Source organism: Equus quagga, chromosome 5 (assembly GCF_021613505.1).
Source record: "Equus quagga isolate Etosha38 chromosome 5, UCLA_HA_Equagga_1.0, whole genome shotgun sequence".
Classification (NCBI taxonomy): Eukaryota; Metazoa; Chordata; class Mammalia; order Perissodactyla; family Equidae; genus Equus; species Equus quagga.
In genome coordinates, this window is record NC_060271.1 from 65562146 (window position 1) to 65587629 (window position 25484).

The following is a 25484-nucleotide window of genomic DNA, read 5'->3' on the forward strand; positions in this document are numbered from 1 at the left end:
TCTAGGAAGACATTACAGAGGTGGCGAGATGAGCAGAATGAAAAGAGAGTAGCTTTTCATGAAGTACAAAGAAGTAGGCCGTCCCAATAGAGTGAATAGCACAAGCAAAGGCCCCAAAGTTGTGAGTCTGGTGCAGATTGGCTGGAATATACAGTGCAGATCAGCGAGGTTAGGCACTAGAGGGAGAAATAGGCTGCAATGTGGAGGTCCATCTGTAAGTGACAGATGGTGAGTTAGCTTCTGTCTGAATACCTTTGGTGATGAGCATACCGACTTGTGAGGCAAGCCAGCCAATTTCAGACAGCTTTGGTTCCTAGAGAGGCTTCTGGCTAAAAAAGTACTTAAATATAATAGGATTGATTAAATTTTTCCCATAAAATTTACAGGCACTGACATAAGATTAAAATACGTTTTCTAATTGAGTACAGAATGCCCCAGGAGTAAAAGGTTAGAGAATTAAGGATAAAATATTTTGGTAAATGATGGAAAGCATTGGATAGCACAGAACAGTAGTACAGCTCTGTCAGAACAAGTGATTAACAAGTGATTCCTAATGAAGCAGAAGCTTTTTTATTTTTTAAAAAATTTCCTAGGAGAAAAATTAGAATGTATTTGCTTCATTTATACAAACGGAAGAACAAAAAATGCTATTGGAATTAAACTATACTCTATTAAAATAAGTTCTGTGAGACTTACTGAGTTTACACATTTTTATATATCATAAAATAAGATTGAACTACTTATTACCTTACTACAAAATTTAAAACTATTTTTAACTTTTTTTTTGCCTTTAGGTATCTGACAGATTTTGAACCGGTTCAGTGCATGGGTCGTGGCGGGTTTGGAGTTGTCTTTGAAGCTAAAAACAAAGTAGATGACTGCAATTATGCTATCAAGAGAATCCGTCTCCCCAACAGGTGATGGATGGTACTTTCAGTAACCTTGGAGTTTGCACTATATTATCTAATCTCATAGGCAGTGTGTCCTTCTTACTATACTCCACAGAGACTAGAGAAAACGTAGTTTCTGATCATCTGAATCTCATGTTCTAAGTACCACCAGGTAACCAGCTGTCTAAAAGATGTGATCTACTTTGATTGTTTTGTGTCTACTTAAAAAATCAGGGGCGAGCCCGGTGGCACAGCAGTTAAGTGCACACGTTCCGCTTCGGCGACCCGTGGTTCCCTGGTTCGGATCCCAGGTGTGGACATGGCACAGCTTAGCAAAAGCCATGCTGTGGTAGATGTCCCATGTATAAAGTAGAGGAAGATGGGCATGGATATTAGCTCAGGGCCAGTCTTCCTCAGCAAAAAGAGGAGGATTGGCAGTAGTTAGCTCAGGGCTAATCTTCCTCAAAAAAAAAAAAAATCTGCCCTGTTTTTGATTCTTCACAACTTAGGACTTTCCCATAGTGAATTTTAATAACTATAGGCTTTACTCCATAGCACCATTTAAAAATAACTTATATTTATTATGGAAAATAAGAAAAGTATTAAAACAAAAACCATCTGCGTCTGATCTACCCAGTAATAACCAATATTAACATTTTAGAGTATTTCCTTTGATTTTTCTTTTCCTGGTTATAAATTTACCTAATTGGTAGCACAGTTACCAATGTAGTACAGTTTCATCTATTGTTTCCTGCACTGTATCCTCAGCATTTTCCATGTAATTATTGAGTATTTTATTAAAATGCTAAAATACATTAAAAGTATTTTATAATAGTCCAGTTAACACATGTGCTTTATTTTGTTTAACTGTTTCTTATTGTTCAACATTTAGGTTTCTAATTTGTTGCAATTAAAAATAATTTTGCAGGGGGCTGGCCTCATGGCCGAGTGGTTAAAGTTCCACATGCTCCACTTTGGCAGCCCAGGTTCACAAGTTCGGATCCCCGGTGTGGACCTGCTCCACTCATCAGCCATGCTGTGGAGGCATCCCACATAGAAGTGGAGGAAGATTGGCATGAATGTTAGTTCAGGGCTAATCTCCCTCAAGCGAAAAAGAGAGGAGGATTGGCAATGGATGTTAGCTCAGGGCAAATCTTCCTCACACACACACATAAAAATTTTTGTAGTGTTTATCTTTTATATAAATTTTTGACCACATCTGTTTCCTTTGGCTAGATTCTTAGAAGTGGAATTTCTGTCTCAGAGCAGTGTGATGCTTAAGATGAAGAGCTTTCAGTAACACCTCCCTTTCTGTCTCTTGTAGAAGGCTCCTGTGGATTCTTAATTAAATGAGCACTAATTGCTGGGCTGTCCTTCTAACTGTTTAAATGTCCTTTAAACATTTCTGTCCAACAGATAGGGACACAGGAGTGGGATGGGTTTGAGTACTAGGGAACTAATTCTTTTCTTTGGTACATAGTGTTTGAGTAGTTTAAATATTAATATATACTAAGCACCACATAGGATGTAAAATTAAGCAAGACTTCTGCCCTCAAGAACCTGTAACTCTGATGCTTTCATACATATACTCAAATATTCCTACAATGCAAGGAGGATTGTGACCTGTGGCTTAGCTTCGTAAATAGCTTCTCATGAAGAAAGCAGAAATGAAGCTAAAAGGCAGTCAAAGAAGGCAAACTTTGTGGAGGAGATGATGTCTGCACTGAGTGTTCAAGAGTAGCCTGTCCCTCAGTAGATGGACGTGTATGGGAGGGATGGCCAAGTACATGCAATGGCCTGAGCAAAGGCATTAGGCAAACACTTGGAAATGGAATAGACTATGGAGGGTGTTCTGCCGTAGCTGGAGCAAAGGGTAAGAATGGGTAGTGGGGAGGGGCTGGCCCCGTGGCCGAGTGGTTAAGTTCGCGTGCTCCGCTGCAGGCGGCCCAGTGTTTCGTCAGTTCGAATCCTGGGCGCGGACATGGCACTGCTCATCAAACCACGCTGAGGCAGCGTCCCACATGCCACAACTAGAAGGACTCACAACAAAGAATACACAACTATGTACCGGGGGGCTTTGGGGAGAAAAAGGAAAAAAATAAAATCTTTAAAAAAAAAAAAGAATGGGTAGTGGGGGATGTGGAAGAGAAGATGGAAGGGATGGATTGCAGTACCCTAAATACCAAACAAAGGAATTTAGATTTATTCCGTAGACAGTTGGGTCTTTGAGCAGAAGAATGATGTGATCAAGGTGGAGGTGGCTCTGGAGGTGATGTGCAGATGGCTGATATGAGGAAAGGGTCAGAGATTAGAATGTTTACCAGGAGATTTTCTTTGCAAAAGTTCAGTCCTAAGATACAGAACATTAGTGCAGCAGCAGTGAAGGTGGAAGAGAGAAGGAGTAAGAAATTGCAAAGGAGGAGCTGATAGAGTTTGCTAACTGAATGTGAGGACTTAGAAGATGAAGAATTTAAAAAGGTACCAGGATTCCCGGGTTGGGAGAGTGGGGACATTAACAATGCCAAGCACAGAGGGGAAAGTGGGAGTAGCTGACAGTCTCCTGGGGAGGGAAGAGGATATAACTTGTATTTATTATGTTGTTTCAGGTGATGGTAGGACCCTTAGAAATGTGAGATTAGAGCCAGCAGAAAAGCTGTCAAAGAAGATCAAATCCAGATGTTTTTCTAGTTAAACGTCATTGCCTGTGATATTCAGTAATTTGAATAACAAGTTCAGGCTTGCTGTAAACAGACAGACAGACGGACGTGCTAATACAAGCTTTTTGGATTATAGTATGTACCCTGTCGGTGTGGTCATTCTCCATCCTCCTGAGCTGCAATGCTGAGCTCTTTTCTGACTACTTCCCTTAACCTATCCACTCTCCTCCTGATGAACGAACATTAAGCGATAATCTTTACGGCTCTGGAGTCATTCATTCTTAGTCAACCAAGAAAGCTTTATTTGAATGAGGCAATAGGTATGTCTGTAGCACTTACTTCTAGAAGAAAAAGAGTACTAAAATACGTGTGTATTTTTTTTAATACAAGACTTACTATGTAGCATTTTAGAATTGTGTCACTAGGCTAACTCGTCTATTTCTAGTTTTAAGTTTAAGAGAGAATTTTGTTTTATTATTTTTTACTGTTGGATATGATTGCTTCTTCAGATCTGAGCAACCTTCAATCTCTTTTTTTGTCTGTTTCAGGGAATTGGCTCGGGAAAAGGTAATGCGAGAGGTTAAAGCCTTAGCCAAGCTTGAACACCCAGGAATTGTTAGATATTTCAATGCTTGGTTGGAAGCACCACCAGAGAAGTGGCAAGAAGAAATGGACGAAATTTGGCTGAAAGATGAAAGGTAACTTGGTTAGACACAAACTTAAAAACTAGTTTTCTTTTGACTGGTTTTTTGCTTATGCGAACAAAAACTTTAGGGATTTTTTTTTTTTAAAGAAAACAGATTTTTGTTCTCTGTCATCATGTTTTGGAACATCCTCTAGCTAGCTATTTAGGTGAAAAGTTGATTTAGTTTTTTGCACATGAATTTTTTTCCAGTTTTAGAACATGAATTTTAAAAATTATTAGTAGATGGGGCCCTATGAATTGTGATTTACCAGGGATTTATAGGACTTTTCTCAAGAAGAGGTATTATCTGCTTTTGTCTCCAATTTTTTACTTTAAATTTTTATTTAGTTTCTTAGTAGTTAATTTACAACTCCTTTTTAAAGTAGTTTAATGCTATTTGCAGTTAAAAATACATAAGGTTAGGCAACTTGAAAATAATTCCCATGTTAAATATGCCGTGCTGGAGGAAGGAAAACCTTTTTAAAAACTACTAAATGAGAGCAAAGAGGGAGCAGGCTGCAAATAGACTACCAAGCAGCTGGAGTAAAATTTCTGCCTTTTTTTTTTTTTTTTTTAAGATTTTATTTTATTTTTTCTCCCCAAAGCCCCCCAGTACACAGTTGTATATTCTTCGTTGTGGGTCCTTGTAGTTGTGGCATGTGGGACACTGCCTCAGCGTGGTTTGATGAGCAGTGCCATGTCCGCGCCCAGGATTCGAACTGACGAAACACTGGGCCGCCTGCAGCGGAGCGCGCGAACTTAACCACTCGGCCACGGGGCCAGCCCCAAAATTTCTGCCTTTTTAAAGTACCAAACGCAGCCCTAGATCCACATGAAGTAATTGGTTACAGTGACACTTGTTATAGATGCAGCCAAGAGCCAAACCATGGAAGGACCAGGCGAAGTGGCCCCTTGTCTCAAGGCCCGGTGAGCTGCTGCCCTGATTTGAACAGCGGCTTCAGAATCATGGTCACTGAGGAGTCCTGTCCTTCTTGGTGTTCTCCTTCACCATTTCGCGTTTTGCACAAAAGCCTTGGCTGTGCTGGTGTGACAGCCCCAAATAACTGTTTCAAGTATGAAATTAGGCTTTCAAAGTAAGTTTTTTGGAAGGAATGGATGGAATGTATTGTCCTTTGTCTCCTATAGCATGTTTTTATTGAATCTGTACGTTGTTTGTCATTTGGTAACTGGCTTTATTATTGTTGAAACTTTTAAAACAGAGAGTGTAGTTCATATAATTTAATCAACTCATATTCACTCTCATCCCTTTGTATTTCTCCTACTTTTAGCACAGACTGGCCACCCAGCTCTCCTAGCCCAATGGATGCACCATCAGTTAAAATACGCAGAATGGATCCTTTCTCAACAAAAGAACATATTGAAATCATAGCTCCTTCGCCAAAAAGGAGCAGGTCTTTTTCAGTAGGCATTTCCTGTGGCCAGACAAGTTCATCTGAGAGCCAGTTCTCTCCACTGGAATTTTCAGGAACGGACCATGGAGACATCAGTGGGTCGGTGGACGCAGTGTACAATCTCCAAGACAGTTGCCTTACAGACTGTGATGTGGGAGATGGTACTATAGATGGCAATGATGAGGGGCACTCCTTTGAACTTTGTCCTTCTGAAGCTTCTCCTTATGTCAGGTCAAGGGAGAGAACATCCTCTTCTATAGTATTTGAAGATTCTGGCTGTGATAATGCGTCCAGTAAAGAAGAGCTCAAAACTAACCCACTGCATATCGGCAACCATGATGCTGATAAACTGACTGCTTTGAAGCATTCCAGTAGCAACTCTTCTTCTGAACCTACTTTATCTGTTTCTCCTCCAAGACCAACCACTTTAAGTTTAGATCTCACTAAAAACACTACGGAAAAACTCCAGCCCAGTTCGCCGAAAGTGTATCTTTACATTCAGATGCAGCTATGCAGAAAGGAAAACCTCAAAGACTGGATGAACAGTCGATGCACCATAGAGGAGAGAGAGAGGAGCATGTGTTTGCACATCTTCCTGCAGATCGCGGAGGCAGTAGAATTTCTGCACAGTAAAGGGCTCATGCACAGGGACCTCAAGGTCTGTATTTGTGGAACACTACTCAAGAGTTTCAATCTGACATCTTATGAATGGGAGCAGTATTTGGAGTACTTGTCAGTTTTAACTGAGGTACCCCTGAGAGTGGAAGAAAGTAAAGGCATCAGGAGCAGAGGTCTGGGAAAGTAGCTTGAAAAGGCCACTGTAAAAATGAGAAGTCTCAGATTTTAAAAACTGCAGGCGGGGCTGGCCCCGTGGCCGAATGGTTAGGTTCACGAGCTCTGCTTCGGTGGCCCAGGGTTTCACTGGTTTGGATCCTGGGCACAGATCTGGCACCACTCATCAGGCCATGCTGAGGTGGTGTCCCACAAAGCAGAACCGGAAGGACCTGCAAGTAGAATACACAACTATGTACTGGGGGGCTTTGGGGAGAAGAAAGGAAAAAAAAAAAAAAGATTGGCGACAGGTGTTAGCTCAGGTGCCAATCTTTAAAAAAAAAAAAAAACCTGCGCGCAAATTGTGAATTCTCCTCTATGATGTGTTTATGTCCATTTTACAGTAAAAAGTATTCCCAATCTCCTGATGAAAAAAAACCTTTATGTGAAATCTACCATGAGCAGATGTACCGTTTTCCCTAGGGCTTTGAGCAACTCTGACACAAATTCCCCTATGGCCCCGAAGTAGTGAAAGGATCGGCAGGGCTTCCTTGCTTAGCTGGCTCTGAATTGGGCAGATCGCCACACTTTTTGCCCCTAGTCCTGAACTTTTAGGCTTCAGGGAAGGAGATGAGAAGCTAGACAGTGAAAGGTAGCAGATGGTTAGCCAGGTGATGCTGACAGGTCTAAAACCTTTGATTCTATTTTCAATGTATATAGTGTTGACTATTGTAGCAATACAGTATGCTAAATTAAGATTCTTACTAAAACATGCAATATTTCCTTAGTGTGTGTTTCTGAAATAAGTATATAGAACTTTTATTTGACTAATGTCTGCCCTATTCCATTTGCTCATAGCGATCATCAGTAGATGTGTACTGCATATATAAATATTTTTCTGATGGAAGTATCTTAAATTCTTGATAGATTTACACTCATTTTAAGTATTTTCAGCTTTTTATGTAACCACATACTTTTTGTCTCAGGCACCAAAGCAGCTATTCGGGTGAGTTATTTTCTTCTGAAGTCAGCTGTAGGTTTTTTGATCCTTGAGTACATTTTAAGCGTTTGCAATAATAGGAGCAATAATTAGAAATAATTCCTATCTTTCAGAGTAATTGTTATTGAGTTATATATAATCACTGTGCTTCATGGATTTTGATGTTGGTGGGCCCAAACTGATGTCAGGAATTATTTAGCACCGAATGAAAAGTTCAGAGATGATTTATTTTGGTTGGAAGGGAGAAGACAATTTCAACAGGCCAGATACCCAACTTGAGTGCTGGCTATTTGAATATGGTAAACATGTATCATTTGGTGGGAAGCAATGAGCTGATATACGGCTTCTTCTTGTGCTTAACACTTACTGTACACACAAAATGCCAAGTTGAAAGGCAGTATAATTGTGTTTTTACTAATATTGAACATTCTTCTGATTTTATAATGTTGGTGAGATATTGGTGAGTATTTGTTTAATGGTACAATTTTATCTAAAGATTTTTCCTATGTTTGTCTATGCATCAAAAAAATTTCAAGAAGAAAATTTATTTTCCTTTTAGCTTTTCTAGAAATCAAAAAGTTTATTCCTTTCTAAAGATAAATTCCTTTTAGAGATTGCTAGTGTGGCAGAAGAAACTCCCCCAAGATTTTTATTCCCAGTTGAAAAGGCTATGCATTCTGTTCATTCCTACATAAGTGTTTGAGCTCAACTTTAACCCTTCTAGGCCCATCGCCCTTTTGTATTTTGGTCAGTTTTTGTCATTAGCACTCTCTGGCCCATGATGTTCCAGACTGACTTCTCGTCTTTTCTTCTCTTGTCTCTAGTTACACTGGGCTTTTTCAGTTGCTTAAATACCCAGTGTCCTCACAGAACCTGGTATTTCTCCTTCGTAATTCTCATCACACTTGTGTTATTTATCCTCTGGTTTTCACAGGGGCAGGAGCCGTGTCTGTTTTGTTCACCTGTTATATCCTTAGCACAGTGCCTGACACATTCTGTATGCTCGTATCATTTTGTTTTGAATATTCTTCTGTTTGCAACCAAAAGCATTTATACTATTGTAATCAAAAAAGGAAATTTATTGGCCCATGTAACTGAACTGTCCAAGAGTCAGGTAAAGCTTTATCCAGGATCAAGTGATGTGACCAGACCCTCGTTTCTCTTTCCCCCACACCGCCCTTTTCTTGTTTCCTTTTGCAGGCAAACCCTCCCTTCATAGTCTCTGGATATCTGCCAGCGAGTCTTAGGCCTACATGTTTTAATGTAACTACCTTTTGGAGGTAGTGGGATACGGAGTGGGGAGAAAATTGTCTCTTTCCCCAACTATTGATCAGAAGTCTTGGATTTTCTTCTAATTGATAAGCCAAGGACACATACTCACCCCTAAATGAGTCTCCTGGCTAGGGGATAGGATTACGCTGATTGATTTATGCAACCTCAAGATAGCTTCCACAGGAACCCTGGGGTTGCTGCATAGTCAGGATACTTCTGGTGGAATCACAGGGGTATAGATGCTGGAGAACCAAAAAAATATCTATTGCAATATTCAGTAAGTAACAGCTGACACCAGGAGATGGGAGGGGGGGCAAAAGTTGAAATTTAAGGCAGCATAGTCTATTCTCTCTCATATAGGGTTATTTTTGGGAGAGCAGGAGGTTATTACTGTAGACTTTGGTTATATGCAATAACTTCATTGCTTCAAAGTCAGAATTGTATAATGAGATTTTGGAGTTTGGGAATAAAATGTTATTTGTCTGGCAGTATTTGAAGCCTGATGAAATTCAATTTCATGAACTAAATGACCTTCTTTTTCCCTGTTTCAAGGGCTGTGAATGGTGGTCATGTTAGCAGGGTTGGAGCAGGCTCTGAGGGAAAGATGGTATATTTCGTGCAGGAGATTTTGTGTGAGGAGCCCCGGAGGAATGTGGTTAGATATATCCTATAAACAGTTGCATAGGAGAGTTTGGAACTCGGGATAGGAGTCTTGGAATGTCTGGGAGCATATTGGTGTTAGAAGAGGCAGCACACAGTTGTAGTTAAGAGCTCAGATTCCTCTTGAGGAGCCTGCTTTCCCCTCTCAGACACAGACTTGAAGATCACTCTGTTCCCTGCATTCATCAGAGAGTTGTGATTAGCTACCGCAGGGCAAGAACTGTCCTGAATGCTGGACATGTGGCAGTCAAGCAGAAGTCCTTTACTCATGGAGCCAGACTGCCTGGGTTTGAATCTCTGTTCCACACTTGCCAGCTGGGTAGCCTTGGGCAATTTACTTAACTTCTCTGGGCCTCGGTTTTCACATCTGTAGAATGAAGGACTAACAGAACTCATGGGGTTGTGAGTATTGCGAGTTAGTAGTAAACAGCTTAGAATGGCTCCTGCTACATTGCAAGTGCTATATGTGCATTTGCTATTATTATTACTGTTATTATAATCATAGTTTAAGTCATAAATGTGGAGAAACTTGCCAATGGAGAGTATAGAGAATAGTAAGATTGAGGATTAAGTACCCTGGACCCTGGGGAGTGTGAATCTCTGAGGGTTTAAACGGATGTTCAGGAAATGCTCTCTCTCCTGCTACCCTTCCCTTTTCTTTACTCCCAGTACTTGCCTAGCATCGAAGGATTGTTTTCCTTTTCATATTAGCCCATTTTGAAGAGAATATGCTTGCGAATGTCTAATTTCTTGTATGTATTTTCTGTAATCATTTAAATAATTCTCTGCATTTCCTCCCCTTCTCCACGCACACCCACCATGGTCTGGTCTGTGTTACTTTTCCAGCCTTCCAACATATTCTTTACAATGGACGACGTAGTCAAGATCGGAGACTTTGGGTTAGTGACTGCAATGGACCAGGACGAGGAAGAGCAGATGGTTCTGACCCCAATGCCAGCATACGCCAGACACACAGGACAAGTGGGGACCAAACTGTATATGAGCCCAGAGCAGGTGAGTTTTTTGTTTTCCTTCTGAATTAAAAATAGATTTTTGGTTAGCATGGCAGCAAGCTAGAAGTGCCCCATGAATCTCCATCCACATTCTACCTAAAATACCCAATAAAATAAAATCGGGAAGTTATGGAAACTGGTAGTGGTGTTCCACAGGCAACACAGCTAGGGTGCAGTTTCTACAAGCTGAATCGGGGATGGAGTAAGAAAAATTCTCACAACGCACAAAACATGCTCACCCTCTGGCAGAACCTGTCAGAACCTGACAGCCACCAGAAATTTAGAAAGAGACCTTTAATGCCGGCCTCCCAAACTTAACTCCAGTTGACCTTGTGTAAGCTACGTAGGAACTGTTTTCAGAGCCAGCTAGAGCCAGAGGTACTGTACTGAGCTGCTTGCTACAGTAATTCACGGGCAACTTCTACAATGTACCATGGCAGGAAATAGAGGTAGATAGGCTGGGATACGTTGCCTTGTGGGATGCTTAGTCTCCAAAGGAAAAGCACCGTAAACAGGACAGAGACTGGAAGCCTGGTGGGAGCAGGGCATCCTGGGGGCTTCAGAGTAGCATGCCCAGCCACCTCCAGGCTAATGATACTCACAAGCTTCTCTATGCCGAAATCAGTGGTTCTCAAACTTTTTGATCTCAGTACCTATTTACTTGTAAACATGATTTGGACTCCAAGAGTTTTTCATATGGGATTTTCTCTGTCCGTATTTGCCATATTAGAAATTAAAATTGAGACATTTATAAAATTTTATTGATGCGATTAAAAATAATAATATTAGACCCATCACATCTTAAAGATATTTTTATGAAAAATATTTTCCAAGACAAAAAGAAATTAATGAGAAGATTGGCATTTGTTTACATTTCTGCAAATCTCTTTAATATCTGACTTAAAAGAGTTAGCTTCTCATATTTGCTTTTGCATTCAGTCCTTTGTAATATGTTATATTGGCTGAAGTAAATGAAGAAAATCTGACCTCACCCAGATGTGCACTTGGAAAGGGAGGAATATTGTAGTAGCCTTTTCAGGTAATGGTGGATATTCCTCTTATGGTGCATCAAAACTCAGTGATAGTTTCTTAAGAGTCGTTTGCCCTATGGAATCTGAAACCATATCATTAAACGTTTTGTACTCTGTTACGTTAACATCCTTGGCCCATTTTGCACTTCGAAGGGATCTTTTACCCATCCATTACCCAATGGATCTCATGATTTTGTAACATTGTGCATTAGTAATTTGGAAACTGTTGGTTCCCTAAATTAGGCAACTTTTCCAAAAGTTGTTGCAATTCGTTACACCATATTTAAAAAAAATCTCTTTGATTAATATCACCAGCAGTCTCTCCAGAAAAGACTTTAAGTATTAACGGAAACCGTCAGGTTCCCAGTGGTGAAGAGTTGAAAAAGAGTCTCTTAAGGAGCGAGCCCAGTGGTGCAGTGGTTAAGTTTGCAAGTTGCGCTTCGGCGGCCTGGCGTTCGCCGGTTCAGATCCCCGGGTGCAGACCTACGCACCACTTGTCAAGCCATGCTGTGGTAGGCATCCCACATATAAAGTAGAGGAAGATGGGCATGGATGTTAGCTCAGGGCCAGTCTTCCTCAAAAAAGAAAAAAGTCTCAAGTGAAAAAAGCAGGTGCAGAAATATGTGCATAGTGGGCAAGCTTTTGTGTTGGGGAGGGAAAGATAGATATTATTGGCTTATGTTTATATAAAGAAACTTTGGAAGGATGTGCAAATAAGCAGTCATGTGCTTATATAATGAAGCTCTTTCAAATAAATTTATCTCCAAATAGAACTTTGATAGCTTCCTATGAATTTCAATATTTTTCATTTTGTCATGATTTTCTTAGTTCTTTGTAAGCTTTTTTTACTTCATTATTCACCTGATAGTTGTTGAGGAGGGTTTTAAAAATTTCTAGCTAGCCAGAACAGAAGCAAAAACAAATAAAAAACCAAAATCAAAGCAAACTACTATAATCTTTTTTATTGTATTGTTCATAGACAGTTACAATTTCTGTGTTTCCAAATACACTGATGTTTCTTTGTGGTCTAGAAGTTTGAAATGAAAGTATATCAATTTATTCATCGATAAATGTTCAAGTGCCAGCTATACATAAGGCCTAGTATATTTTTCATCTGGCTTCCCCTTTTAACCTTTTTTTTTGAAAAAAAATTTAACCCAATCTGAAGTTTTTCCTTTCATAGGGAAATTTAAACACATTTATTTATTGTCGTAACTAATATTTGGCTTTAGCATCACGTTAAGTTTTGTTTTGTGTTTTGTGTTTCCACACCCTTTCCTTTGGTTGTAGTTTGCATTTATCTTCTGCAGTGATACAGAAGGTAGAAATATTATTTTTAATTCTATTTAGGAGTTAGGATCTGGATTTAGATACATCAAATACAAATCCTTACTCTCATCTTTTCTTTCTCAGTTCTTACCATCTTCCATTTCCTGCTCTTTGTTAACATCACGTGGGAGTTACAGACTTGGCTTATTATGACCACTATATTTAAAATTATGGAGCTTTTACTAAGAACACAGTTTGGGTTTGAATGTAAAATTCAATTTCAATTTGGTATCCATATTCACAAGTCATTGATACATATAGTTAATTGGCTTTGATGTCCATTGCCAGTATTTTTATGTTTCCCTTCTTAAAATTCACTTTCAATAGGTAGCACATTCACATGGTTCAAAAAGAAGCTTAAAGTTTCCCTCCCACCCATCCCTCACCTGCCTAGTCCCCACCAGCCACTTCCCTTCCGCCTACTGTCCCCATTCGTTATTTGCACATCCTTCCAAAGTTTCTTTATGTAAATGTAAGCAAATAATATCTATCTTTCCCTCCACAACACAAAAGCTTGCATACTATGCACACATTTCTGCACCTGCTTTTTTCACTTGAGACTTTTTTTTCTTTTTTGAGGAAGATTGGCCCTGAGCTAACATCTGCTGCCAATCCTCCTCTTTTTGCTGAGGAAGACTGGCCCTGAGCTAACATCCGTGCCCATCTTCCTCTACTTTATATGTGGGATGCCTACCACAGCATGGCTTGACAAGCGGTGCGTAGGTCTGCACCCGGGGATCTGAACCGGCGAACGCCAGGCCGCCGAAGCACAACTTGCAAACTTAACCACTGCACCACTGGGCTCGCTCCTTAAGAGACTCTTTTTCAACTCTTCACCACTGGGAACCTGACGGTTTCCTAATACTTAAAGTCTTTTCTGGAGAGACTGCTGGTGATATTAATCAAAGAGATTTTTTTTTAAATATGGTGTAATGAATTGCGACAACTTTTGGAAAAGTTGCCTAATTTAGGGAACCAATAGTTTCCAAATTACTAATGCACAGTGTTACAAAATCATGAGATCCATTGGGTAATGGATGGGTAAAAGATCCCTTCAAAGTGCAAAATGGGCCAAGGATGTTAACGTAACAGAGTACAAAACGTTTAATGATAGGGTTTCAGATTCCACAGGGCAAACGACTTAAGAAACTATCACTTACTGAGTTTTGATGCACCATCAAAGAGGAATATCCACAATTCCTCGGAAAAGGAGGTAGTCTTTGCCACTTCACATACACTGCTGTGCTGACTATATTTTAGTTTGCAGCTGGGGGGGGGGGGGTGTGTGTTGGAGGCAAGGGTTGCCATCTAAGTGAGGAACAGATTGATGACAAGTGATATTTGCTATTGTTGAAGATCCTAGAAAGTCAAGGATAGCTGTAGAAATTTTGTCATGGCAGTGTACAGTAGTTAAAATAAGGTAATTAAAAATAGACAGTCGTAATTCTCTTCTTAATAATCCTCTTTAAATTCAGAAACTGTCACTTTATGAAACATCCTTTTAAAAAGTCTCTCAAAATACGTTGTATGGATTGTCTTCCCCAAGCCTCAGAAGTTGTTCTAAAACATTGCTTTAAAATAGTTTTTATCAAAGCTCTTAATTTTCTTATCCTTTTAGGAGAAAATGAGCAGAGACCACAGTTACTTTGTTCTTGGTTGTGATTGCACAGTGATGCAACAACCAATGTAAACTCTAAAAGGGTGTATCATATTCTGCCCCCTTGAGATTTTGTACTTAATTCCTTATTTTTTGGATATTTTGTAAAGATCACTTTTTATGTGTTCATGAGCCTGCATTTGTTTTTTTAAATGTATTAAATAATGCTTTTTTCACATTATATATTAACCTATCCTCTATGTAGGGAATGTGGAAAATATAGGAATGTATAAAGAAAAAATTGTCTAAAATTTACTAAAAAAAAGCTCTAAAACATTAACAGTGGTTATTTCCTTTTATGCGTATATTTACACATCTTATTTCTACATACCTTATTGTGGAAAACAAAATTGTGATTCTAATCCGTACAATTTTGGATACAGTATTAAAATGTAAGCATTTCTCACATTATTAAATGTTCTTAGAAAATATTTTCAACTGCATAGTATTCTCTCTGTTAAGCAATTTATTCAACGTTAGTTTTGGACGTTTTGGTTACTTGTAAATTTTGCTCTCAGGAACATCACTTAGATAACTATCCCTGCGTACAGAGTCTCTGTCCACATGTCCATCTACCCTAGGGTGGATGAAATTAAATAGGACCATTAAGTGGGAGTAAACATTTGTTGCCAAATTGCTTTTCATGAAGGTATGTTAGTTTATATTCTCCAAACAGTCTAGGAGGGTGTCCTTTTCACTGTACCCCTGTAAGCTGTTTTTGAACATGTTTTCCTCGAATGCTTCCTAAACCCCAGGGATAAGAGGTAAGGGGAGAGAGGACGGTGATGCAGCTGACACCGTCATTGAATCTCCCTATCTGATACTCTGTAAGCATGGAGGCAGACTAGCTCATGGGAGGAACAGGGAGACAGGTACCAAGTGTGGGTTAGAGAGGAGTTGCGCAGGGCTTCTGATCGCCCGCTACTACCTTCTGACTCCCCCAGTTAGGAAATGCTGGTGTGGAGCATTCCCAAAGTGACATCCTTCTTTAGCCTCTGCCAAATGTCAAATTATGTGCCTAAAGTAATTTTCACAAATAAAAGGGTTCTTCTGAGTCCCAGGAGGTCGCTTTTAATTTGAATGAGGCTTTGTTTAATAGAGTAGTTGGGTTGTAATTCATCTGTTCATTTTAACAAATCAGTGTTTATTGAGTGCCTTCTCTATACTTAGCCCAGTGCTGGATGGTAGGAATACAAAAGAAGCATTCCCTTCCCTCCAGGACTTTATAATCTAGTTGTGGAGAATAAGAAATATACACATGAAAAATACAACTAAGAATGCAAAGTAGTCCATAATTAAGTGCCACAATGAGGGCTAACCACAGTTGATTAGTGGTTTGGAGTAATGAAGATTTTCTCATAAAAATGGGTGAGACTAAGATGATTAGAAATGAGAGATTTACTTTAGATAGTGTTCTCTTTGAAAAACTTCACCTGGGGGTAGTGGAGCAGCTTTTACTGGCTCCCACAAAGTTTTTTAGCATTGCAAGGCTCCAGGTTTCTGCCGGCCTTTTCTTCTGATGCATATCTCAGAGCTATAGCTGGGCTTTCCTTCTGTAATGCTGAGTAGTTTAATTACTCTTGCTGTAGAGAGTTGGAGAAAAGAGGCTTGAGAGGTTATTAACTCTTTGCTAACATTTTTACATATGCAATTACATTTAAACCAAGAAGGGACTAAATTAACTCTGGGATGCCCTAATGCCATGTTACCAATTGTACTGTCTCTGTTAATTTTTTGCTAATATTTCTTCTTTATATGGGATTTCAGATTCATGGAAAGAACTACTCTCACAAAGTGGACATCTTTTCTTTAGGCCTCATCCTATTTGAATTGCTATACCCATTTGGCACTCAGATGGAGAGAGTCAGGGTAAGTTCCCCCCTCCTCAAAAAAGGTGGAAAAAAGAAATAGTCTAAAATTTACGAAAAAGAGTTTTAAAAGAAGAGTAAATTATTCTTAATACCAGCAGACTAGTTAACTAGAAATGGAAGAGGTCATGTGAGCTATACAGGAAGGATTTGTGGACTATTTGTTTCCATTTAAAGCTTAATATTCAAAAATTATTTAGTTGAGTTGTTTATTTCTTGTTGCTTAAATTCATCATAACTTAATATCTTGCACTCAATAAATTTGTAGTAAGTGCAAAGCTAAGGGAATTACAGGGTAATGCGGGTGGGGGTTAGAGAGGGAGTGACGGTAGTGGTTGGTCAGAGAAGAATTTTCCAGAATACAAGTGGCCACACACTTGTATACTTAAAAGCTGGCAAACTAAGCATAATTAGTTTTTTTTCTTCTCAAAATGAACCATGATCATGGCTTTTAAGGAAGATAGCACTGCAAGTCTTTTAAAAGTAGGCCTCTGTCACATTCTTCCCCATCCTTCATAAGTGGTCACCCTCAACTGTTGTATCTGTTGTCCTTGGTGCTTACCTCCTTATTTCCAAAGTTTATGCTCTTGTCATCATTCTTAATTTATCAGTTTTAGACCTTACCTGTTGACTTCTGGCTATACTAAAAGATGACGTAGTTCTGACATAGAACCCAAGGACTCCTGTCTTCTAACTGAAAGGACCTACCAACCGTTCTGTACAATAAATGGGGAAAAAAAGAAAGAGGAAAATTAAAAAAAACAAAATGACTAAAGTTCAGAACACCAGAGATAAAAGCCGTAAAAGCTTCCAGAAAGGAAAATAAAATAGGTCCAACATATGTAAAGGATCAGGAATCATATGGCATCAAAATTTATGTAGTTATAAGTTTATCAAAGGACTCTATCAAGACAGTGAAAATATAATCCAGGGAATGGGAAAAAATATTTGTAAATCATATATCCAATAGGGTTTTAGTATCCAGAATTTATAAAGAACTATTACAATTCAACAACAAAAAGACAACCTAATTAAAAAATGGGCAAAGGATTTGAATAGACATTTCCACAAAGATATACAAATGGCCAATAAGCACAATATCATTATTCATTAGGAAAATGCAAATCAAAACCACAATGAGATAGTACTTCACACACTCTAGGATGGCTGTAATTAAAAAAAAAACAGAAAATAACAAATGTTGGCAAAGATGTGGAGAAATTGGAACTCTCGTACATTGCTGGTGGGAATGTAAAATGGTGAAGCTGCTACGGAAAACAGTTTGACAGCTCCTCAGAAGTTAAGCGTAGAATTACCATATGACTTAGCAGTTCCACTCCTAGGTATATACTGAAGGGAGATGAAAACATGGGTCCACACAAAAACTTGTATACAAATGTTTATAGTAGCGTTTTCATAATAGCCACAAAGTAGAAACAACCCAAATGTCAATCAGCTGATGAGTGGAAAACCAAAATGTGGTATACCCATACAATGGAATATTGTCGTTAGTGCTGTAAAGTCAATTCCCATTCCTGGTGACCCTGTGTACAGCAGAACAGAACCCTGCCCGGTCTTTGTGTGCCATCCTCTCACCTTCCAGCACTGTATCAGACATTGCTGTGCTGCTATTCACAGGGTTTTCATGGCCAATTTTTTCAGAAGTGAGTGGCCAGGTCCTTCTTCCTAGTCTGTCTTTAGTCTGGAAGCTCCACTGAAACTTGTCCTTTCTGGGTGACCCTGCTGGTATTTGAAATACCAATGGCAGAGCTTTCAGCATCACAGCAACACACAGCCTCCCCAGTGTGACAACAGACAGATGGGTAGTGCGGTTCCATGACCAGGAACGAACCCTGGCCATGGTGGTGAGAGTGCCGAATCTTAATTACTAGATCACCAAGTGGAATATTTTTCATCCATAAAAAGGAATGAAATACTGATGCATGCTACAACATGGATGAACCTTGAAAACATTACACAGAGTGAAGGAAACCAGACACAAAAGGTCACATATCATATGATTCCATTTATATGAAATGTCCAGAATAGGCAAATCCATAGAAACAAAGTAGATTAGTAATTGCCAAGGGCTAGGGGGAGATAGGACAGGAGAGTGACTGCTTACTGGGTACAACATTTCTTTTTGGGTGATGAAAATGTTCTGGAATTAGATAGTTGCGATGGTTGTACAACATTGTGAATAGAATAAAAACCACTGAAATATACACTGTAAAATGGTTAAAAAGGTGAACTTTATTTATGTGAATTTTATTTCAATGAAAATGTAGTTATGTAAAAATGTTGGTTAAATGAATAGTAGGTATTTATGCAAATTCATGCGAATATTGTTCTATGCTAGACCAAATAATGTACTCTGACTTTCTTTTCTTTCTGATGCAATCATCTTTTTCAGAATTGCCACTTCTCAATTGCTTAGTTTTCTATGAACCTTTATTGTAATTTTAAATAAATGTTCGAAATCTGTTACATATCATTTTCTCTGTGCAATATAGCTTTTATACATTATATATATGTAAATATTTTGTATATGTGTGTATATATATATTTCCCCCCCTCTAGAGTCCTTCTTCCCAAAGCCTTTGTCCTCCAGTCTGTACTGATTATCCGCCAGACCTTCTATAAATCGTCACCCAAGAATATACCTCCCCACTCTCCTGGGTTGGATCCCTTGTTTCCTAGGCTATGTAGTTTTCTTCTGTATTTTTCTAGAGCACATTTTCCAGTAAATTCCTGAGAAAGAAATTTTTGGAGTCCTCAGGCGTCTGAAAAGGTGTTTTATTCAATCCTCAGACAATTGATAAATTGCCCAGGTTCAGATCTAGGTGGAAATACTTGCCCTCAGAACCTTGAGAGCATTGCCTCATTGCCTCGTAGCTTCCACTGCTGCTATTGCAAAGCTGACACCATTCTGATACCTGATCTTTTTATATGGGATCTGTTTGACCTGCTTTCTTCTTTCTGGAAGCTTTTACAGCTTTATTTTTATCAGTGCTGTTAGAAGATTCAGTCCTTTGCTTGATTCCAGCCCCCTCACTGTACGTAACACCTGGCAGCTCCTTTCAGTTAGAAGAAGTGAATCCTTCAGTTCTAGCAAATTTCTTATATTATTTCTTTGATAAGTTCTTCCCTAATTTTTCTCTTTTCTTTTCCTGGAACCCCTGACTTAATCCTATAAATGCCTTGTTTTTTTCTCGTATTTTCCATCTTTCTGTCTTTTTTTTTACCATTCTTTGCAGGAGTTCCTTAACTTGTTACTCCAGCTTTCCTAATTACTTCTTTATGTTGACAATCCAATTTTTATTGTCCATGATTGTTCCTTTTTTATAGCAGTCCGTTCTTTTTACATGGATTCAGGATCTTCGCTTATCTCTGAGAATCTCAGTTATGTGTATGGATACGTTTTAAGTTTTCTTCTTTCTATGCTGTCTCTTTCCTCTGGATTCCTTTTTTTGTTAACTTTCTATTTTGAACTTAGTATGAATCCACAGGAAGTTGCAAAGATAATACAGAGAGATTCAGTGTATCCTCCACCCAATTTCTCCTAATGGTTACATCCTACCTAGTTGTAGTACAATATCAAAACCAGGAATTTGACACTGGTACCGTGTGTGTATAGTTCCGTGTTATCTGATCTCAGGTGCAGATTTGTGTAACTACCCCTGCAGTCTAGATACAGAGCTGTCCATCGCCACAAAGAACTCCCCTGCTGCTCCTTAGAGTCGCACTTACCGCCCTCCCCACCAAGACCTCAACTCTGGGTTTTTGAAATGTTTGTTTTTCATATTTAAGAATTGGGCTCTAAATTGGCGACTAGAAGTAGACTTCACAGCAAGGGCTGCAATCCGGTTCTTACCTTGGGGTGTAGGGGAGAACTCCCCACCTGTCAGCATCTATAGGCCTTTTTTCTAGCACCAGTCATTTTCTGCAAAGAAGAAGGCTTCATTCTCCTCCCTGAGAAAGAGTAGTGGAGGGCTGGGGATGGAGATTATCTTACTATTTAGCAGGCAGATCTTCACTTCATCCTACTGTTTTCATGCCCACGTCCCAGCACACTCTTATTCCTCTCTATTGAGTGACTCTAAGTCTGGACTTCCTTGGTTCAGTTTCTCCAGAGAATGAACCTCATATGTTCATATGGGGATATATTACTCTGTCCGCAGACTTTCAGATAATTCTCCTATTGTCATCCTTGAGCCTTACCCCCACACTCTCAGGTTCTGCACAGCTAGTCAGTTCCTTCTTCATAGACATTCTCCCCTGTGGGCACCCTGGTCTGCCTGCCTCTGTTCTGCTAAGGTAGTTGCTATGCTTCCATCTACTTTGTTTCTAACAAAAATGTGATCTTTTCTTCCACTGCACTCATTCTTATAGACATTATTTATATATTGTACATTCTTTTGCACTTGTTTCAGTGAAACTGTTTACTGCAAATGTAGTCAAAAATCTGCCATGTTTAGCCAGAACTCTCTTCTGAAATCCTATTAGGGAATGTAAAACAGACTATTCAATGATTTGACCAAGGTCTTCTTTTTAATCAATTTTATTGAGGTATAATTTACAGACAATAAAATGTGCCCACTTTAAATGTACATTTTGATGAGTTTTAACAAATTTATACACCACATAACCACCACTACATTCAGAATATAGAACATTTCTATCACCCAGAAAGTTTCCCTGTGCTCCTTCCCAGTCCATCCCTTTCCTTCAGGCCCTGCCCTTATGTCAGGCAACTACTCATCTGCTTTCTGTCTTTTCTAAAATTTCATCTTAAATGGAATCATACCATGTATATGTTCTTTCGTGTCTGCCTTCTTTGACTCACCCTAAAGTTTTTGAGATTCATTCATGTTACTCAGGATGTCAGTAGTTCATTCCTTTTCATTATTAATACTCCACTCTGTGTATATTTATATACCACAGTTCATGTATCCGTTTATCTATTGAGAAACATCTAGGAATAAAGATGCTATAAACATTTGTGAGCAAGTCTCTTTGTAGACATATGTTTTCATTGGTCTTGGGGAATTACCCAGGTAGGATGGATAAGCTATGTGGTGAGTGGTTTAACTTTATAAGAAAGTATCATTTACATTCCTACCAGCAGTGTCTAAAAGTTCTATTTCCTCCACATCCTTGCCAACAGTTATGTTTTGGTCTTTAAAATTTTAGCCATTCTAATAGGGGGATAATGGAATCCTATTATGATTTAAATTTGCATTTCTCTGATGACTAATGACCTTCATCGTCTTTTCAAGCCCTTTGCCAGATACATGCATTGTGGCTATTTTCTTCCAGTCTGTGACTTACCATTTCATTTTCTCAGTAGTGTCTTTCAAAGGGCAGCAAGTTCTAATTTTGAAGCTCAGTTTATCAATTTCTTCTTTTATGCTTATGTTTTTGTTGAAAAGACTTTCCATTTCCCCCATTGAATTATGGTCAAGGTCTTTTGAAAATTCTAAGTTTTAAAATAAAAATGTTATGTGATTAATTCTGTGAGTCCACACTCAAGGCTAATTTATCTGCGCTTACTTTGGTATGACCTACCTATTAGCCAGTGACACCCTCCCCTCCAGGGCCTGCAGCATAGATTCTTCGAGTGAAGTTTCTGTTTTCCATTAGTGCAAAGTAACAAATGCCAACCCAGTCCTTATTTTTGTTTTTTAAGTACACTCCAGCTTATTTCTCAGGAAATATGAAGACATATTTGCTTTATTTCATTTTTCAAAACTTATTTTTGTTGTCATTATAAAAGGAATATCAGGCATTGTGCTAAATAAATTACCTCATTTAATTCTCAAAACAATCATGCAAAGTGGGCCCAGTTACCCCTGTTTTATAGATAAGGAAACTGGAACATAAAGAGAGTGATAATTTGTATGAAAATTTCCCAATGAACTTTCAATAGCTTAGTTTTATACTCTGTATTTAGCACAATTGACCCGGTTTTCTTCGCTCAAAAAGAAAGAAGAAAGAAAAAGAAAAAGAAGAAAAAGAATATACCCTTTCATATCAAATACACAGAGCTTGGAGACTAAGAGAAAAGTTACCCACTTAAGGACACAAACGTATATTCATGAGTGATTGAATTGTTTTTGACACAAATCCAGTTCAGTTAAAATCCAGGTGTCAGTATCATATATTCAATTCAAACATAATTATACCTGAATTATTTTCTAGATTTTGACAATTTGATGGTGTTACATATGTGCTCAGGAAGCACTTTTGTGTAGATTATCAAATTAAGAAATGCTGTTGATAAGTTTTCCATCTGTTTAATATCCAGCCTTTCTTCTTAGGCACTCTGTTAGAGCATCAAAAAATATTTTTATGTTTAAACAGATCCATATGTCAAAACAGATTTAAAGATAAGTAACACTTTTCTTCCATTTTAGATCTTAACCGATGTAAGAAATCTCAAATTTCCACCACTATTTACTCAGAAATATCCTCGTGAGGTTTGTATAATTCTCATCTTTTATTTTGTTCAGAATCATATTTAGAACCTAAAGGGTCCTTAGCAGTCAGTTCATTGGTTTCCCATTTTACAGATGAGGAAGCCAAAGGTCAAGAGAGGAAAGGAAGCTGATTCCAAGAGCACACAACTTGTTAAAACCAAAGACTGGCCTCAGCCCGGGGCCCTGTGCTCCACGCTGCACGATCCTATGTGAAAACTGCAGCAACCTTGCCTTCAGTACAGCTGAACTCCTAGCGCACTCTCACAGGATTAGAGTTGCTGTTAGGACTGTGCCATTAATCTCTTCATCTTAGTGAACTGGGGAGAGATCTTAAAAAATTGGCTTCTTTAAAGAAAAAAAAAGGCACTCATTTCCTTTGTTTATGTGTGTTGGGGTTCAACCACTCAAAGGGACACAGTAATGGTTCAGAAGAGTGGGAAGGGAAAATTAAGCTGGTCTTGATGATGAAAACTTTTAAGTGTCTTTTTGCAGCTCTTATTTATTTAGTAATATGTTTGGTGCACAAATTATCATTTTAAAATTTATACATTGATAAATCTTCAATTTTCTTAAGTTGAAGTCAGTTAGACTGTGGGCTAATTATCAAACTGGAAAAAGTCTAAATTTATCTTTCAATATTGTAAGTATAATGAAGGATTACATTAAACATGAACTTTATAATAATATAGAGATACAGTAATGTAAAATGAAATATGTTTCACTAAAGATTATTTTGTTATTACGTGTTTTGTAAAGTTGATGAGTAAATTCCCAGGGTGGCTCTTAAGAATACATTAAAAGGGGTTCAAAAAAAAAAATCAAGAAAAGGTGTTAGGTACTGATCTCTGGCATGCTTATTTTTTAATTGAAATTTTTATTCAGATAATTGTAGATTCATATGCAGTTGCAAGATGAATTAATTTTTAAAGTCAGATTATGTCTGTGCTTCAAGGATGTGATTTATTTTATTATATGTTAGAAAACAACCAATTACCCCAAAATGGTCCATATGTATTTGGGGGAGGGATTGCAGACTATGAGCCACAGGCCAAATCCAGCCTGCTCCCTAATTTTGTAATAGCATCTTACTGGGACACAGCCATGCCTGTTTGTCGACAGACTGTCTGTGGGTGCTTTTGTACTTGAGTGGCACAGTTGAGAAGTCACCTCGGAAACTGACTCGCAAACAACATATTTACAGAAAAATTTTGTTGACTCCTGATTTAGGGGACTGTTTAGTGGTCTAAACCTGACCCTTTTATCACAAAACAATTTTTATATTTCAGCACGTGATGGTTCAAGACATGCTGTCTCCATCCCCCATGGAACGGCCTGAAGCTACAAACATCATTGAAAATGCTGTGTTTGAGGACTTGGAGTTTCCAGGGAAAACAGTGCTCAGACAGAGGTCTCGCTCCGTGAGCTCATCAGGAACAAAACCTTCCAGACAGCCCAGCAACTCCCAGAGCCCTTTGCCGAGCAGTTAGCCTTAAGTTGTTCCGAACTCCGAACACGTGACACAGAATAGCCTCCTCTTACATGTGGCTTTCCAAAATCGTGGACTTGACAATGTTGTTCTTTGCTCAATTTTGTTTAGGACTACTTTTTCTAAGTGAAATTTAAACTGGACTTTGGGGCGTCACCTAATTTGAGCCAACTCTTGATTTTTGCGCTACTCGAGGAGAGGGCTATCACTCGATCGCGTGTGGTCCTTTTTCTTCGTTGGTTTCTTGAAACTGGCTGGCCACGCTTTATAGCCCTCACCTTTTGCCTAGGGACGTGGAAGCAATCCCTAAAATACAGAGAGAATTAAAAGGAAAATATTTTTATACTACAGAAGAATGAAAATCCCTATATGTGGTAACTATATTGTTCTAGAATATGCTTTCTAGAGATACGGTGGTGGTTATGAAACTGATTTCCAAAAAAGCTGACTCCGTTTTTGTCCCTGGTGGGTAAATTAGGAATCTGCACTATTTTGGAGGACAAGTGGCACAATTGTATAATGGTTTATGTCCCGAGCTAGTTTTATAGTGACCTTTGTAGCGTTAAATAGCTTTATTCCTTAGATGGTTCTAGGGAGAATTTTAGGAGCTTTTTGTACTTTTACCTCCAATAAAGGGAGAATGAAGCTTTTTATGTAAATTGGTCGAAAGTTTTGGTTTGGGGAAGAAAAAAGCCGCAGTAAGAAATGAATCATATATTACAACTAACTTCTTCAATTATGGACTTTTTAGACCTAATAAATTCTCAAGTGTCTCATATGTAATCCTGTAGGTTGGTACTTTTCCAAAACTGATTATAAATAATAGTTTAATCATCTAACTTGCTAACATGTTTTTATTTTTCACTGTAAATATGTTTATTTTTTATTTATAAAAATTCTGAACTCAATCCATTTGGGTTGGTGGTGTACAGAACACACTTAAGTGTGTTAACTATTGTGACTTCTTTCAAGTCTAAATGATTTAATAAAAGTTTAAAAATTATTTATGGTCGACTCTTATTTTGGGAAATTAGCCCTAAAATGGTAGTTTTTCAAATTTATAAAATAGTGTGATAGATCTAGGAAGGTCATACTCTACCCTCAAGAAAACTTACTCCTATCCAATTCCAAACAGATATCTTCTCTGTTATTTCCCAAAGACCTAACAGGACCAAGTCCTTTTCAAAATTCAGTGGAGACATAATCAAGAGACATTTGTGCAGGGCCTACTCTGTGCCAGGGACCGGGAACATAAAGAGGACCCTGCCCTAAAG

General features: G+C 38.5%; 1 protein-coding gene across 2 annotated transcripts in view; it reads left to right on the top strand.

The window, feature by feature from the left end:
- Positions 1 to 25213, top strand: part of EIF2AK3 (eukaryotic translation initiation factor 2 alpha kinase 3) — a 68428-nt gene extending 43215 nt beyond the window's left edge. For both annotated transcript variants that reach the window (XM_046661866.1, XM_046661867.1), the window contains exons 11-17: positions 795 to 917; positions 4096 to 4245; positions 5522 to 6302; positions 10194 to 10361; positions 16145 to 16246; positions 22662 to 22724; positions 24011 to 25213. In XM_046661866.1, the coding sequence (XP_046517822.1) occupies positions 795 to 917; positions 4096 to 4245; positions 5522 to 6302; positions 10194 to 10361; positions 16145 to 16246; positions 22662 to 22724; positions 24011 to 24211 (1588 nt within the window). In that variant the 3' untranslated portion in view covers positions 24212 to 25213. The remainder of the gene's footprint in view (positions 1 to 794; positions 918 to 4095; positions 4246 to 5521; positions 6303 to 10193; positions 10362 to 16144; positions 16247 to 22661; positions 22725 to 24010) is intronic.
- The last annotated feature ends 271 nt before the right edge of the window (positions 25214 to 25484 follow it).